At 42.9% G+C, this 17364-nt stretch overlaps 1 protein-coding gene across 1 annotated transcript; it reads left to right on the top strand.

Annotated features, from left to right (window-relative positions):
- Positions 1 to 2910: 2910 nt before the first annotated feature.
- On the top strand, positions 2911 to 15862 carry atp6v0cb (ATPase H+ transporting V0 subunit cb). Its single transcript, XM_024386890.2, has 3 exons — positions 2911 to 3186; positions 14292 to 14475; positions 14772 to 15862. The coding sequence occupies exons 1-3, from the start codon at positions 3114 to 3116 to the stop codon at positions 14974 to 14976; spliced, it is 462 nt and encodes a 153-aa protein (XP_024242658.1). The 5' UTR covers positions 2911 to 3113; the 3' UTR covers positions 14977 to 15862.
- Positions 15863 to 17364: the final 1502 nt, after the last annotated feature.

Here is a 17364-nt window from a genome sequence, read left to right as displayed (position 1 = left end):
GTAGCATTGTTTAAAGTGGCTAGTGATATATTTTACATCATTTCCCATCAATTCCCATTATTAAAGTGGCTGGAGTTGAGTCAGTGTGTTGGCAGCAGCCACTCAATGTTAGTGGTGGCTGTTTAACAGTCTGATGGCCTTGAGATAGAAGCTGTTTTTCAGTCTCTCGGTCCCAGCTTTGATGCACCAGTACTGACCTCGCCTTCTGGATGATAGCGGGGTGAACAGGCAGTGGCTCGGGTGGTTGTTGTCCTTGATGATCTTTATGGCCTTCCTGTAACATCGGGTGGTGTAGGTGTCCTGGAGGGCAGGTAGTTTGCCCCGGTGATGCGTTGTGCAGACCTCACTACCCTCTGGAGAGCCTTACGGTTGTGGGCGGAGCAGTTGCCGTACCAGGCGGTGATACAGCCCGCCAGGATGCTCTCGATTGTGCATCTGTAGAAGTTTGAGTGCTTTTGGTGACAAGCCGAATTTCTTCAGCCTCCTGAGGTTGAAGAGGCGCTGCTGCGCCTTCTTCACGATGCTGTCTGTGTGAGTGGACCAATTCAGTTTGTCTGTGATGTGTATGCCGAGGAACTTGAAACTTACTACCCTCTCCACTACTGTTCCATCGATGTGGATAGGGGGGAGTTCCCTCTGCTGTTTCCTGAAGTCCACAATCATCTCCTTAGTTTTGTTGACGTTGAGTGTGAGGTTATTTTCCTGACACCACACTCCGAGGGCCCTCACCTCCTCCCTGTAGGCCGTCTCGTCGTTGTTGGTAATCAAGCCTACCACTGTTGTGTCGTCCGCAAACTTGATGATTGAGTTGGAGGCGTGCGTGGCCACGCAGTCGTGGGTGAACAGGGAGTACAGGAGAGGGCTCAGAACGCACCCTTGTGGGGCCCCAGTGTTGAGGATCAGCGGGGTGGAGATGTTGTTGCCTACCCTCACCACCTGGGGGCGGCCCGTCAGGAAGTCCAGTACCCAGTTGCACAGGGCGGGGTCGAGACCCAGGGTCTCGAGCTTGATGACGAGCTTGGAGGGTACTATGGTGTTGAATGCCGAGCTGTAGTCGATGAACAGCATTCTCACATAGGTATTCCTCTTGTCCAGATGGGTTAGGGCAGTGTGCAGTGTGGTTGAGATTGCATCGCCTGTGGACCTATTTGGGCGGTAAGCAAATTGTAGTGGGTCTAGGGTGTCAGGTAGGGTGGAGGTGATGTGGTCCTTGACTAGTCTCTCAAAGCACTTCATGATGACGGAAGTGAGTGCTACGGGGCGGTAGTCGTTTACCTCAGTTCTTGGGAACAGGAACAATGGTGGCCCTCTTGAAGCATGTGGGAACAGCAGACTGGGATAGGGATTGATTGAATATGTCCGTGAACACACCGGCCAGCTGGTCTGCGCATGCTCTGAGGGCGCGGCTGGGGATGCCGTCTGGGCCTGCAGCCTTGCGAGGGTTAACACGTTTAAATGTTTTACTCACCTCGGCTGCAGTGAAGGAGAGTTTGCATGTTTTCGTTGCAGGCCGTGTCAGTGGCACTGTATTGTCCTCAAAGCGGGCAAAAAAAAAAAGAGAGGCCTGTGATGCTGGTGTAGAAATGACATCACGGGTGAAGTGGCTTGGTGGGGGGAGGGGTTGCTCTGACAGCCTGCCTGCCTGTGAGGAGAATGGGGATGTAGAGGGGGTGGATGGAGGGATGGAGGAAGGAGGTGGGACTCTGACTCTGACTCACACACTCAGCGTCACTCCCTTGCTGTCCTCTTGCTGTCCCTGGCTCTCTGAGCCTGCAGTTGCTGGGAGCGATATAGTGGGATTCTCGGCTCCCTCCCCCACCACACAATCTCTGACACTCACACTCCACATGACTTCTGCATATCACAGTTTACTGTAAACGACCATCTCCTGCATGTTATCCAGGTGCAAAATGAACAAATTAATTCACAACGGAATTATATGTCTTGAATTTGTGTTATTGTATCATGTGCAAATCACTTTAAGAAATGCATGATTTCAAATGCATTATGTCTGTTTTGGAATTTAGTTACTCAATATCTAGGCTACTCTTAATGAATACAAAATGCATTGAGCCTCACTTCCAACAATGCAAGTAAGAAGCATATTGTTGTTGAGCAATAGTGAGATGTATTTCACTTAATTTTCAAGGAGAAAGGCATAACCCCTGAGCATCCACACCCTTCTTCCACTCATTTCATTCCTTATTCTGAAGGAGGGTGAATGCCTAGATAGCAAAGGGAAAGGGTGCGTTCCTCGGCCCAGGCGTTGCTGGCGTATGCCAGATCTTACAACGCCTGGATAGGTATTTTACGCTTCAGCTAACCAGATCACAGGCTGTAGCAGTCTGTCAGTCGATGACACCAGTGATGACGTGCATGCAACGGTTGGTTGATGCATGCAACTTCTGAGCATGGGAACGCGACGGTTGTCACTAGTTACCACAGCCACAAAGTCAACATTTCTATCACATTTTTGGTCGGCATTTAATGTTAAGGTTAGGCTTAAGTTTAGAAGTGTGGTTCAGGTAAGGTTATGTTTAAAATCAGATTTTCAGAAGGTAAATTGTAGAAATATGCGGGGTTTAGGCATTTGAGGCTGTGGTAACTAGTGACGACCGAACGTCACCAAAGCCTGCAGCGGAGCACACCAAAAGAGATTAAAATAGGGGATGACCTTCAAAAAATGAAATACAGAATCTGGAGATAAACCATTTACTTTGCATGGGTTTAGTCGTAAATGTATACAATTGTTTTTGTCATTTTAATTATGTTAGATTTGTTTGTTGTTGTAATTTTAATTATGTTTGATTTGCTGCATTAAATCATTATTAGAGTTACTTGTGAGCGCCTCCCCTACACACAGTTGATGATGGGTTTTATCCATATGACCAGTCAGGTGATCTTTTCCACTTCGCCATTTTGTGCTGCTGCTACGCCGGGTATTTATCTGAAGATTCGTGACTAGTCCATTTACATTGCTAGTTAGCTAGGTGTTATTGTACCTTTCCCAGTTTACAGCTAAAGACCGTTGCCTTCGATAGGTTTATTATCTAAACCATTGGGAAACATAGTAATAGCCGTTTTATATTATTTAGTTTACTGTGTGAGAAAGAATGTCGTCCGAAAGCCCCGAATACTCTCCGTTCTTCGCAGTGATGGGTGCCTCTGCGGCTATGGTTTTCAGCGGTAATTATCACACAATTCAAATACTATCTTTATTAGCTAGCTGCATTTAAATTATACATTGTATGTGTAATTTGTCAATTTTAACAGCATAATTATTGCGTTATTGCTTGAAACCAGCTAACGTTAAAGGAGCCCAGGCAGAAACTGTCATTGACGTAACGTTATTTGACATTTTAATTAACTTTAGCTAGCTAATATACTTGTCCAGTATTTTGCTAAACTGTCATTACCAATAACCACACCTTCAGATCAACGCATTTGAAGTGAGTTCGTTCTTTCTCAATTTTAGGCGCTTTTCGTTTTACGCTTTGCGACATGCGCCACACTAAGACACCACCAGATTTGAGCGTAACGTTACTGGCATCTTCGGCGAGTTGGTTATTATGAAGGCAGGAGGCCTATTGATTGTGAATATTGACCATCCGTGTCAGATGTTGAGTATAAACAACTGATACTATGAAGAATACCAGCTCAAATTGGTTATAGATTTGTGCAATGTAACGTTAGGCACAACCAGCAGGGGAGCACGCTCATGCGATGACAACCTAGGGAATGGAATGCCATCGTTTGGTCCACGTCATACGAACAATTCCATGTACATTCGGGTGATTTAAAAGGCCACTGCATAGGAATTGGGAGCTTGTGGACCAAGTCATGTGTATAGGCCTCAGATAATTGAAATGGAAATAAACTGCACGAGACACCTTAGATTCAAGGAAAATGGTATTTGCATCAATATCACATGACAACCACACGATTGGACTTGTGATTTGGAATGTTAAAGTAGCAAAGGATTTAGGAAGTGCACTTGTAGTGTAGCCCTATAAACAATATACCACTATAACACGATTAATATAGAACATTTAATCAGATTTATGATACATTTGCATGTCTAAGAAGATAAATTGGCAACTAAGTGCAATAATTTGATCTCTGGCTCATGTTCTGGATGGCCTCAGGTCCAAGTGAAGGTGTAGAAACGACGGTCCAGTGATCTTTCTCATGACAAATGAGAACAGGGAAGACGATGATGCATCAGTATGGTCTTAGGATTTGTTTTATTGTCCTGTTATGTCTGATGTGTTCACTCAAGCATTTTGCATAATATACTTCCTAACAGCATACAATTACCAACCAACTGTGCCATTGACTGCAATATACATGGTTTGGACTATCGCTAGGCCAAAATTAGCAATCAATGTTTAAACATCCACTCCAGCAATCTTTTTAAACTTTTTTTCCAGTGGAAAAACAATATGGCACTAAATACAATAATGTACACACTTAGACATGTTCTGGAACTTTATCTACTCCTGCTTTGATCTGTAAGTGTTAATGTGTAGCTCATACATGCAGAATTACTGTCTCACCTCAATTAGCCACAATCTCTAGTTTGAAAACAACAGTTTTTCTGGAAGCTGTGGTGCCATTTTTTCCCCCCCAATGTGGGCCCAGCCCCCTAGCAATTTGAGTTCAAGCAATGAGCTTCAACCTCTCGCCATATGAGTGACATCTAGCAAGATGCACGTTGCACCCACAGCAGAGCGAGACAGGTCAATGATGTAGTTCAAAGTATCAATTATTTATTACAAAAGTATGTGGACACCCCTTCAAATTAGTGGCTTCGCCTAGTTCAGCCACACCCGTTGCTGAACGGTGTATAAAATCGAGCACACTGCCATGCAATCTCCATAGACAAACATTTACAATGGCCTTACTGAAGAGCTCAGTGACTTCCAATGTCGGACCGTCATAAGATGCCACCTTTCCAACAAGTCAGTTTGTAAAAAAAAATTGCCCTGTTAGAGCTGCCCCGGTCAACTGCAAATGCAGTTAATGTGAAGTGGAAACATTTAGGAGCAACAACTTTACAGAACGGGACTGTTGAAGCGCATAGCAAGTAAAAATGGTCTGTTCTCAGTTGCAACACTCAGTACCGAGTTCCAAACTGCCTCTGGAAGCAACGTCAGGACAATAACTGTTCTTCGGGAGCTTCATGAAATGGGTTTCCATGGCCGAGCAGCCGCACACAAGCCTAAGATCACAATGCCAAGCGTCGGCTGGAGTGGTGTAAAGCTTGCAACCATTGGACTCTGGAGCAATGGAAACACGTTCTCTGGAGTGATGAATCTCGCCTCACCATCTGGCAGTTCGACAGACGAATCTTGGTTTAGTGGATGCTACCTGGGCTCGAGCCAGGAACACATCGACAACAGCCACACTTGAAGCAGCGTTACCCATCGCTCCACAAAAGCCGCAGAGCAAGGGGAACAACCACTCCAAGCATCAGAGCGAGTGACGTTTGAAACGCTATTAGCGCGCACCCCGCTAACTAGCTAGCCATTTCACATCGGTTACACTAGCCATTAGGCTGATAGGCTTCAAGTCATTAACAGCGCTGTGCTTGCGAAGAGCTGCTGGCAAAACGCACGATAGTGCTGTTTGAATGAATGCTTACGAGGCTGCTGCTGCCTACCATTGCTCAGTCAGACTGCTCTATCAAATCATAGACTTAATTATAACAACACACAGAAATACAAGCCTTTGGTCATTAATATGGTTGAATCGGGAAACTATTTCCTTGAAATACGGAACCGTTCGGGATTTTATTTAATGGGTGGCATCCCTAAGTCTAAATATTCTTGTTACATTGCACAACCTTCAATGTTATGACATAATTACGTAAAATTCTGGCAAATTAGTTCGCAATGAGCCAGGCTATCCAAACTGTTGCATATACCCTGACTCTGCATGCAATGAATGCAAGAGAAGTGACACAATTTCACCTGGTTAATATTGCCTGCTAAACTGAATTTCTTTTAGCAAAATATGCAGGTTTAAAAAATGTACTTCTGTGTATTGATTTTAAGAAAGGCATTGGTGTTTATTGTTCGGTACAGTCGTCCAACGATTGTGCTTTTTTCGCAAATGCGCTTTTGTTAAATCATCCCGCAGCGTTGCATCGATTATATGCAACGCAGAACACGCTAGATAAACTAGTAATATCATCAACCATGTGTAGTTATAACTAGTGATTATGATTGATTGTTTTTTTTGTAAGAAGTTTAATGCTAATTAGCAACTTACCTTGGCTTCTACTGCATTCGCGTAACAGGCAGACTCCTCGTGGAGTTCAATGAGAGGCAGGTGGTTATAGCGTTGGACTAGTTTGAATCCCCCGAGCTGACAAGGTGAAACTCGTTCTGCCCCTGAACAAGGCAGTTAACCCACCGTTAATAGGCCGTCATTGAAAATAAAAATGTTTTCTTAACTGACTTGCCTAGTTAAATAAAGGTTTAAAAAATTAAATAATCTGCGCCCAAAAATACAGTTTTCCCGATTGTTATGAAAACTTGAAATCGGCCCTAATTAATCGGCCATTCCAATGAACCCCCCTTTAGTTCCAACATCTAGTGAAAAGCATTTGCAGGACAGTGGAGGCGGTTAAAGCAGTGACAGGGGGACCAACTCCATATTAATGCCCATGATTTTGGAATTAGATGTTTGATGAGCAGGTGTCCCCATACTTTTGGTCATATAGTGTAGGTGATGTAGTATTCCATTTTTGGGGACCACTTTAGGCTCGTGAGCTTTTTCAGAACTACTGACTAAAGTATACAAAAGTACCAGAGAAATGTAAGGATAAAAACATGTTTTGAACATTTTTATTTCATTTCAAGGAGTAGGCCATTCAAGTAGTTGGTCTGCTGGTGCCTTCTGTTATCGGCCTTCCTCTTATTTGCGGGAACAATAGAGAACCCCCCCCACCCACACACTTGTGCCATATGAGGATACCTGGACCACCTATTGATGTGCCTTAAGTAAATTCGGTGATAAATTAGGTGAAAAGCAGACACTAGTAGGACTTTAATTAGACTATTTCACAAAGTACTGTTTCTCCTTTTTATAAGTTTTTGTGCCCTTTATCAAATGACATTGTTCTTTTAGCACGGCTTAGGCTGCATGTGGCAAAGCTGATTTTGGACTGATGCAGCATGTTCTAGAAATAATTGACTCTGCTAAATTGTCATGTTATATAGGGCATGACCTAGTGGGGATTTTAAATCATGCAGCTTTTGCTAGTAGGGCTGGCACATAGTTATGGATGAAGACAGTCATGAAAATAATAAGTCTTAACCGTTAAATAATATAGATAAGAGATATCTGAGAGATTTTTATTTATTTTTTTAACCAACAGCTGACTGAAGACAGGACAGCCAGGCATTAGTGCGGTTGAGTCCGTTTCTGCTGTATTATGGATTCTTAATGTGATAACTTTGTTGTGCCCTGCTGAAACAAGCAGCAAATTATTATTTTCATGACGGTCTTCATCCATAACCCCCCCAATGTAGCAGCTCACTGATGTGTAATGAATAGAACAGGCTCGGGGCTCCTGAGTGACGCAGCGGTCTAAGGCACTGCATCTCAGTGCTAGAGGTGTCACTACAGACCCTGGTTCGATTCCAGGCTGTATCACAACCGGACGTAATTGGGAGTCCCATAGGGCGGCGCACAATTGGCCCAGTATTGTTAGGGTTTGGCCGGGGTAGGCCGTCATTTTAAATAAGAATTTGTTCTTACCCTAGAGAGGTTATGTGGGACGCCAGCGTCCCATCTGGCCAACATCCAGTGAGATTGCAGAGTGCCAAATTCAAATACAGAAATACTAATTTATAAAAATTCAGAAAACAAAACATTTTTTACATAGGTTTAAAGATTAACTTCTTGTGAATCCAACCACGGTGTCAGTATTTTAAAATGCTTTACGGCGAAAGCATACCGTATGATTATTTGAGAACCTAGCCCAGTTGACAAATTATTACTAACAGTAACTAGCCAAGCAGAAGCTTTACAAAACTCAGAAATAGAGAGAAAATGAATCCCTTACATTTGATCTTCATATGATGGCACTCAGAAGACATTAATTTACTCTAAATGTTCCTTTTGTTCGATAAAGTCTCTTTATATCCAAAAACCTCCGTTTTTGTTCCCGTTTTCTTCAGTAATCCACAGGCTCAAACGCAGTCAAAACAGGCAGACAAATCCAAATTGTATCTGTAAAGTTCATAGAAACATGTCAAATGATGTTTATATTCAATCCTCAGGTTGTTTTTAGCCTAAATGATCTATAATATTTCAACCGGACAATGTCATCAATATAAAAGGTGAACAAGAAATGCACTCTCTCGGGATTGCGCATGAAAAAGCTCTGACATGTCAGGGTCCACTCATTCAGACTGGTCTTACTCCCTCATTTATAAGAATACAAGCCTGAAACCATTTCTAAAGACTATTGACATCTATTGGAAGGCATAGGAACTGCAAATTGAGTCCTAAGTCAGTGGATACTGTTAATGGCATTGAATAGAACTACAAAACCAAAAAAAGAGAACTTCCTGAATGTTTTTTTTTGTTCTCCGGTTTTTGCCTGCCAAATCAGTTCTGTTATACACAGACACTATTTTAACAGTTTTGGAAACTTTAGAGTTTTCTATCCAAATCTACCAGTTATATGCATATCATATCTTCTGGGCCCGAGTAGCAGGCCGTTTAATTTGGGCATGCTTTTCATCCAAAATTCCGAATGCTGCCCCCTACCCTTGAGGTTAACTGACTTTTCAAGTTAAATAAAATGCAATGTATTTTTTTTGTAATGTCAGTTGAGTTGAATGAACAGCTGATGAAGTCACTGCACTGGCAGTGGCGACCGATGTCCTTGCACGTCAGATAGCACAGTGATGCCATCTGACGTAAGACAATGACAAGTCACAGCACTTATTGATGTGTACACTTCCTGCTTTTACTTCATTCTTTGCACCTTCTGGGTACTCTCGCAATGGCTGCCTTCATTGACTTGAGTGGGGATGCCCATTATATTTATATTTCAATGGCAGCACATGCAGTGAAGAGAGAATGGTTTGCTATTCAAATGGTTATTCCGGAGACCATTTGGCTGGCCAATTACCTTCATCCAAAATTCAATTTCTGTCAAAGCCCTAACTGCTAGTAGCTGGAGGGTATTGCCTTCATCCAAAATTCAATTTCTGTCACCTTCCAGCTACTAGCAGTTAGGGCTGTATGTGGCGCTATTGGCTCCTGTACTGTGTGGTGGGGTGGCATCATGCCACCTGTCTGTCAACCTGGGCATTTTAATAACCAGCATCTTAACCATTTAGGCCTAACTGCACAATTGAGAGCAGGTGTATGACAGCTCATATTTGGGGAAATGTTGTATTTTTTTAATTTTTTCACAACCAAAGTGAATTGGTGACTCTAGCCTTACTGGCTGTATTGTAGTTCAGCTTTGGTATTGAAAATGAAGCCATGGCCTATAGAAAACATGGTTCTGTAATAACGTGGATGAAGGGTGGCCTCAGTTATACTCCTGTCTAGTGCATTAAGTCTACTTGTACTCCTTTTCGCAGCCCCAAAGTTCAGAAATGTGTATGACCCTCTCACCTAATGTTTCTGTCAACACTCCATACATGTGGAAACTGATTGCCCTCAAATAGACCATAACAAATATGTGTAGGTATGTAGGAAGCACACTGGCTAGAGGCTAACCTAACTGGAGTCGTATACATGTTTAGTGCTGACTCTGTGCTCCTATGGATAGTGACGGCACAGGGAAGTGCGGGTAGCCCCTCTAGCTGGCAGTGGGCGTGATCTGTGACGGGCAGGGTGGGAAGGAGTGACAGATGGGGAATTAGCCAGCTGAGAGGGCTGCTGGTGGGTGGCGCACCCAGTGGAGGGGGCTGATTAGGGACACAGCATTAAGCATCTTACAAGGTTTATATCCTACAGGAAACGTGAGCCTGCCATCTTGTGGTGTCTGCACCACTACTACCACCATACTTGAGATTGAGAAACAATATGTAAATAGACATTTTATCTATTGATTTTAAATGTGTTTTTTTTATCTACTGGTTTGTGTTTGTAAACCATTGCCTATATTTTGCTTCATGATCATTTTAAAGTGCATGCAGCAGCCTCTGAAGACCGTCTCACACTTATTTCACTGTTGCCGTTCCCAGTTATTTTCTTTAATGTCTTAACTCTGTGTGAAGGGTCTGCTTTGGCATGGTGGAAGCACCATGATGGAATCTAAAATATTGGTTAGAAGTCTCACTTGGAACAGAGGCATCATGAACAGCCTTAGAACATCACCACCATGAGTTGTACTGTAGCATTTTAACATAATCGATAGCCTAATTTGATAACTGGTTGTTGTGGCTATTTTTCATTAAATGACTTGTTACTTTCTGGTGATAAACTGAGGTCGCTGCATAGGGTTCTGACGATCATGGAATTTTGGATGACTATAATTGGCCAGCCAAATGCCCGGTCCGTAATAACCGTTCGAATAGCATACACATTTTAAATGCAGATTTTCTCTTTTCCATGTGCTGCCATGGGAGGAGATTGGGCGTCAAGTCAATGATGACATGATGGGTGGACTGGCGGCCATTGAGAGTGTACCCATAGGCGCAAAGAAGGAATTGGCGTAATGGGTTTACTAGTTGAATTGCCATGGTTAGAGGTTCCAAGCCCATTCTATTCATTGTTTGCTACTACACCTTGCTCATTTCGGCAAGGGACAACAACGTTTAATCACAGAAATTGTCTCAACTGCACTAATACCCGGCTGTCAGATGTTCGTTCCCAAAAAATAAAGTTATTTTATTTTCATGATGGTCAGTTGTACTGTCATTGTGCCAGCCCTAGTGGCTGTTCCAAGTTGCTCGTCCTCAGTTACGCTTGCGTCATATCGACTGGTTTGTAGCGTTTTGGGCTGTTATTCTGCAGCCTTCACTGCTTGAGGCCTCTGCTCTTGGTTGGTAGTCAGTACAGGCTGTGATGAGCATGGTAGCGATATCCTTCAATGGCACTGGCTGACCCAGTCTACCATAGTGAGCTGTGCTGCACATTATCTCAGCAGTGCACACCCTAACCCTCCTAACAACTACTAGCCTATTCATGGTACTGGAGGAGATGCTTGACTTCAGAATTTATAGTGTTATATAGCCCAAAGTAGGGGCATAAGCATAATTTTAAAATGCTTTACTATTGCAGACGACGAGTTAAAATTTAGCCTTGTTATCTACTGGTGTATTTAAGACCTCCTAAAAGCCTGGTGTTGTATAAAAGTCATCCTTTTTAACTGAGGTGGCTTGTGTCCTCCCTACTCTCAAAGCTAATCTTTTTGTGTCATGAGTCAACCTATTTTGATTATTTACTAGCATTTTTGTTATCTGGTTTTGTTCTATTACTGCTCAAATGGCATTTTCTGTCGGTTGGTTCAATAGATTTAGGAGTAGCTTTATATTTTTCCATAACATCATGGAGAGTACATTTATTCTAATGGTCTTATTTACTCCATTTGACCATTTTTGATCCCTCACATCACTACTAAACCCAGACTCAGTTCTACCACATTTTGTTCAGTGTCTATAGACATAGTTTAGGGATTGTGTGCTCAAAATATTTAATTAGATGGACCAGTATGTTCTCTTTATTTATTTTTTAGGCTAAATAAATGGGTGCTATATTGCAAAGCAGATGTAGATGCTTGGGCAATATCCCTGGCTTCACTGCAATACTGTCCACTACGGTTTCATCAAGGTAGCTTACAGTTAATGTGCTGTTTAAGACCAAGAGTTGGCTATATTATGCTTCATATTAAAGTACTGATAAAGGGCTGTTTGAGCATCTTTTTCACTGAACATCAGTTTGATTACTTCCGTCTCCACAGTATCTTTACATTGCAGAGCGTCTGAGGCATCAGAGTGTAGTAACATTAATGAGTGATCTGGAGGGGGGAGAAAAAAAAAGAAAGCTCTTTACCTCTGCAGAGGATTAGGATTAAAGCACAGGGGTTCTGTCTCTCATGCCACCCATTGCAGCAGTCCTCAAACTCAACATTTAATCTTCAGAGAATAAAGCCATGGGCCCTTGTCTCCACTAACCTGCATGTTTATTTACATTTTTTAAATTTACATTTTTACCTTCATTTAACTAGACAAGTCAGTTAAGAATGTTCTTATTGTCAATGACGGCCTAGGAACAGTGGGTTAACTGCGTTGATCAGGGGCAGAACGACAGATTGTTTTTACCTCGTCAGCTCGGGGATTCGATCTTGCAACCTTTCGGTCCAACGCTCTAACCACTAGGCTACCTGTAGATCTGGGTCGTGTTCAGTAAAGCACACCATAGCAAAAAAAAAAAAACTCCCCAATCAGAACACTGATTGTAGTTGACTAATTCTCTAATTTCACTCAACTATTTCTCTACTGAACACGACACTGGTGGGTATAGTCTCTCGATCTACGGTTGTGTTGGTCTTCCTTAATCAAAGAGCCGGCATAAGGGCCAGCTGTTTGGAGAGGGTAATTCATTTTACTTCAACATGGAAGTCATTACATTAACCATATACCACCTCAGGTCAGAGTGGAAGCTGCAAGATGGTGCTTTAGTGGTTGTGGCATGAATGATCTACTGTATAGAACCGTTCAGCGGTTGGAAGTGGTCTTGTCTTGGTCTCTGAGGTGCTGTTGTAAGATAAAGCCCTTCTGTCTATAGACTTCCCTCTCAAGTGAAATTGAGAAGTGCTTGGCTATTTTGTAAAACCAATCACCAAGACTCATTTGATGGGGACACTCTAAACCAATATGCATTTGGGTATTGGTACTATTGGCTAGTGTGCGGCACTGCCTGACCTTTTGAATTTTGTAAATTGTCTCTGGTTTGACAAATTCTGAACATGACTGAATGCCTCACTCTGCTATCAGAGATGTAGGTCCAGACAGCATCCACTTTAAGTCACTCGTACTCAGGGGCTGAACAACTCTTCTCTCTATGGCCTGAGTGATTAAACCTTGCATCGACGGCGTCAGTCTTGTGATGAATAAGTGCATGTAGAGGGAGTAGTGGCCTGACAGGTGGCTGACTGCCATGTGCACATTTTAAGGATTGGCCAGCCACTTCCTCCTCTAGAGATTATATCCACTTCCTCATTCTTTCCCATTGTCGCATAGAGATGTATAGAGGTCACAATGTTGTATCTGTCCTATTATGGTGTCTGAGCGCATGGGCAGTGCCATTGAGATGGATGCATCGTTTGCGATCTCTATGCTACAAAGGGGAAAGAATGAGGGAGTGGATAGAATGTTGTTTTTAAGATTATCAGTGAAATTTTTAAAATGTTGGTTACTATGTATGCAAGACTAAATGACCAAACACCTAGCATTTGAGGAGCTGGTTACAGCACTGGCAGACTTCCAGCAATTGTGCTAAGCTAATGATATGCTAACGTCACACTCAACTGCATGCAGAGACCATTGTATGTTTGAGTTTGTCTGACTCTGAGATTTAGGTAATTTATCTACCTTCCCAATCTTGCAGTATTTTTTTTTTAGATTCACCATTGTATTAATCGTGAAATGACCATATGGCTCTCTGCCTCATGGTCTGTCGTCACGTGCCGCCTGTCTGTGCTGACTGCGTTCTGCGGGGCCCCTACTGGTTAGTGCTGTCATAGAAATAGATTGGTCAGACTCAATTTCTATGATTGGTGCTGGTTTGTGTCCCTTCTGCTGCTGCTGGTTGCCTCTGGAGGGATGTGGCATCCTGCTGTCCTCTGATGTCAGAAGCTTCCTGTGTGAAGAGCCTAATGAGTTTTTCAGGCAGGGAGGCGGTGTGATTTAGAACACTGCAGCTCTGGCACAGAGCCATGAAAGGGGTTAAACTGAGCTCCATTCCCTGTTGGGAGCTATGGGTTGAGGCGAATAGAATTAGCCTGAACCGTAGCTGTAAAGGGGAATGGCTGGATTGAGAACCGCAGTCGAGCACATCAGTGGCAAGCTGCTATTTTGGGGGGGAAAACATGATGCTGGTAATTTCCTCATACACAGGCAGAATTTCCCAGCTTGTAGCCATGTTGCCCTTGTTTGTAAAGGGAACAGAAACTGATTACATTACGATCTTCAATTTCAGTTCCTCATGTTGCTCAACCCTGTATTCTACTGTATTTGTACATTGATCTAATCACAGAATGAAGTAGAACACTGTATTATATCTAATACTCTACCTCCTTTCCCCTCCACCAGCCTTAGGAGCAGCCTATGGGACGGCTAAGAGTGGCACAGGGATCGCTGCCATGTCGGTGATGAGGCCGGAGCTCATCATGAAGTCTATCATCCCCGTGGTCATGGCGGGTATCATAGCCATCTACGGCCTGGTAGTAGCGGTGCTCATTGCCAACAACATCTCCGAGAAGGTCACCCTCTACAAGTAAGCCTAACCCCTCTCATGACATCTCTTACATCTAGAAATGTGCTCGAGTTGCATTTCCTCTTTCCCAATACTACAATGTGAGGAATTTAGAACAGGCTGGGAGGCAACTGGTCCGTCAATCCATAACACCTGACATTGACATAAGATCAAATCTTTATACTGTGGAAATTGTAGTTTTATTGCCAAATGTCTTATTGAAAACATCTCTGCTTGCTTTTGTCATTGTTCATTCTGCATCACATAGTAACCCTGTAAATTGTATTGATCCTATTGTAATCTTCTCTCTGCTGTAGGAGTTTCCTCCACCTGGGTGCTGGCCTGAGTGTGGGATTGAGCGGGCTGGCAGCTGGCTTTGCCATCGGCATCGTAGGTGATGCGGGCGTGAGGGGCACGGCCCAGCAGCCCCGGCTTTTTGTGGGCATGATCCTCATCTTGATCTTCGCCGAGGTCCTCGGACTCTACGGTCTCATTGTGGCCCTCATCCTGTCCACGAAATAAACCAACTTCTCCACCAAAATATGTCCTATATGTTGCTGCTGGAGAAAAGAGTAAAACCAGAAATAAAATGTAAAGGAAAAAAAAAAAGGAAAATGTATGACTATAAAGTTTAAAAAAAGAGACGAACGTGGAAAATAATTACATAATTAAAAATGGCTCCGTAAATATGGTCTTATCTCTACAATGTGTACAGTCCAGATTTGATAGTCAAACTTCTTGTAAATGCGCAATGTAGTGATTTTGTCTGTCGTGTGTGTAAATGTATGGAGATTCTTCCCCCCTCCCCCGGTTTAACGACATTCAGGTGCGCCAGGTTTCTTGCTGGTTTCTGCCTCGTCTTAGATCCTCACCAAAGGGCCCCACTGCATTTTTATTCTCCACATGATTTCTGTGTTGTCTATGGGGATCTATTTGTAAAGAGAATTGTATGGACTTAGCTTTTTTTGTTTTTCCACTGGTTTTATTTATAAAGAATTGTTCAATGAATTTGTTTTTAAATGGAGCAAAAATGTTAAATTCCCTAGAAGATATATATACATATATACATACATACAAATATCTATAGATTAAATGCACTGTGGGTTAATTGTGATAAGTGGTTGGAATTCCTCTGGATGTATTCACGTACTTGGTTTAAAATTAAGATTGCCTTTAGTGTGTGACTGGTGGGGTGGGAGTTGTGTAGTTTAATCATTACAAACATTCTTGAAACACTTCAATGTTTTCCTGTAGTACCGCTGTTTTGATTGCATTAAAGGTGTGTGTGTGCCCCGTGTTGGGTCTCACGTGTAATTTCCAAAACTGTCATCTCCAGCTTCTTCATCCACCTCATCTGTAGATGTATGCATTCTCACCAACTCTCCCATTAAACGTGCATGGAGCTATGGTTTTTGGTCCAATTCCTTGTACGTCGCCATACTCACTGTGCCATCGTGTAATTCAAATAGGTAGCCAGGTTGTTTAATTGTAGAAATGTCACTCAAGTATCGCAGGTGATTTCCTTGATTTGGGTTATTTTAAAGGTGATTGTTAATGTAACTCCAATGCGCTACACTGAACAAAAATATAGATTCAACAAGCAATTTAAAATATTTTTACTGAGTTAGTTCATATAAGAATTGGTCAATTGAAAGTCAATAGACCCTAATCCAAGGATTTCACATGACTGGGGAAACCGATGCCTCTGGTCACATAGTGGTTTAAAAATACAAACTCCTTTGCATAGTTCATTGTGCCCTGTGGAACGTTGTCCCACACTTCAATGGCTGCGAAGTTGCTGGATATGGGTGGGAACTAGAACACGCTGTTCACATCAATCCAGAGCATCCCAAACATGTTTAATTGGTGACATGTCGGGTGAGTATGCAGGCCATGGAAGAACTGGGACATTTTCAGCATTCAGATCCTTGCGACATGTGGCGGATGAATGGCACGACAATGGGCCTCAGGATCTCGCCACGGTATTTCTGTGCATTCAAATTGCCATAGATCAAATGCAATTGTGTTTATGCCTGCCCATACCATAATCCCACCACCACGGGGCACTCCGTTGACATCAGCAAACCTGCTCGCCCACACGACGCTGTCCGCCATCTGTCCAGTTTATTTGAAATCGGGCTTCATCTGTGAAGCGCACTGCTCCAGTGGCCATCGAAGGTGAGCATTTGCACACTGAAGTCGGGTCAAGACCTTGGTGAGGACGAAGGGCACGGAGATGAGCTTCACCGAGACGGTTTCAGACCGTTTGCAGAAATATTTTGGTTGTGCAAACCCAGTTTCATCTCAGCTGTCAGGGTGGCTGGTCTCAAATGAGGTCATGGGCTGGTTACACGTGGTCTGCGGTTGTGTGGCCGGTTGAACCTATTGCCAAATTCTTTAAAACAATGTTGGTTAATAACATGGTAAATAAATGAACATTCCATTTTCTGGCAATAGTTCTGGTGGACACTCCAGTCAGCATGCCAATTGCATCCTCCAAACTTGAGACAACTGTGTCATTGTGCAGTTTTGTCCCACAACACATTTTAAAGTGGCCTTTCATTATCCCCAGCACAAGGTGCCCCTGTGTAATGATCATGTTTCTTGATATGCCACCTGTCAGGTGGCTGGATTTTTTTGGCAAATGAGAAATGCTCACTGACAGGGATGTAAATAAATAACCTTTTTGTGCTTTTGGAACAATTCTGGGGATTTTTTTGTTAACACATGAAACATGGGACCAACACTTTACATGTTGCGTTTATATTTCTGTCCAGTGTAATTAGAAATCCGTTAATGGATTGTTTTGGCTCTTTCTATGATAAATTGTATGTTCGAATTCATGCTAGTTGCTATAAAGCATCAGGATAAATTGTGCCATACTTCCCAAAATGATCAAAGATGCCCTTT

Source organism: Oncorhynchus tshawytscha, linkage group LG24 (assembly GCF_018296145.1).
Source record: "Oncorhynchus tshawytscha isolate Ot180627B linkage group LG24, Otsh_v2.0, whole genome shotgun sequence".
Taxonomy (NCBI): domain Eukaryota; kingdom Metazoa; phylum Chordata; class Actinopteri; order Salmoniformes; family Salmonidae; genus Oncorhynchus; species Oncorhynchus tshawytscha.
Note: the sequence above shows the minus strand (reverse complement) of the source record. Positions and strands in the feature narration are given on the sequence as shown.

What these genes read in the sequence shown, in the direction of transcription:
- atp6v0cb (XM_024386890.2), top strand. Translation starts at nt 3,114, where the DNA reads ATGTCGTCCGAAAGCCCCGAATACTCTCCGTTCTTCGCAGTGATGGGT. An exon ending in TGCGGCTATGGTTTTCAGCG is followed by an intron (nt 3,187 to 14,291) that starts GTAATTATCACA and finishes CCCCTCCACCAG; the next exon opens with CCTTAGGAGCAGCCTATGGG. An exon ending in GAGAAGGTCACCCTCTACAA is followed by an intron (nt 14,476 to 14,771) that starts GTAAGCCTAACC and finishes TCTCTGCTGTAG; the next exon opens with GAGTTTCCTCCACCTGGGTG.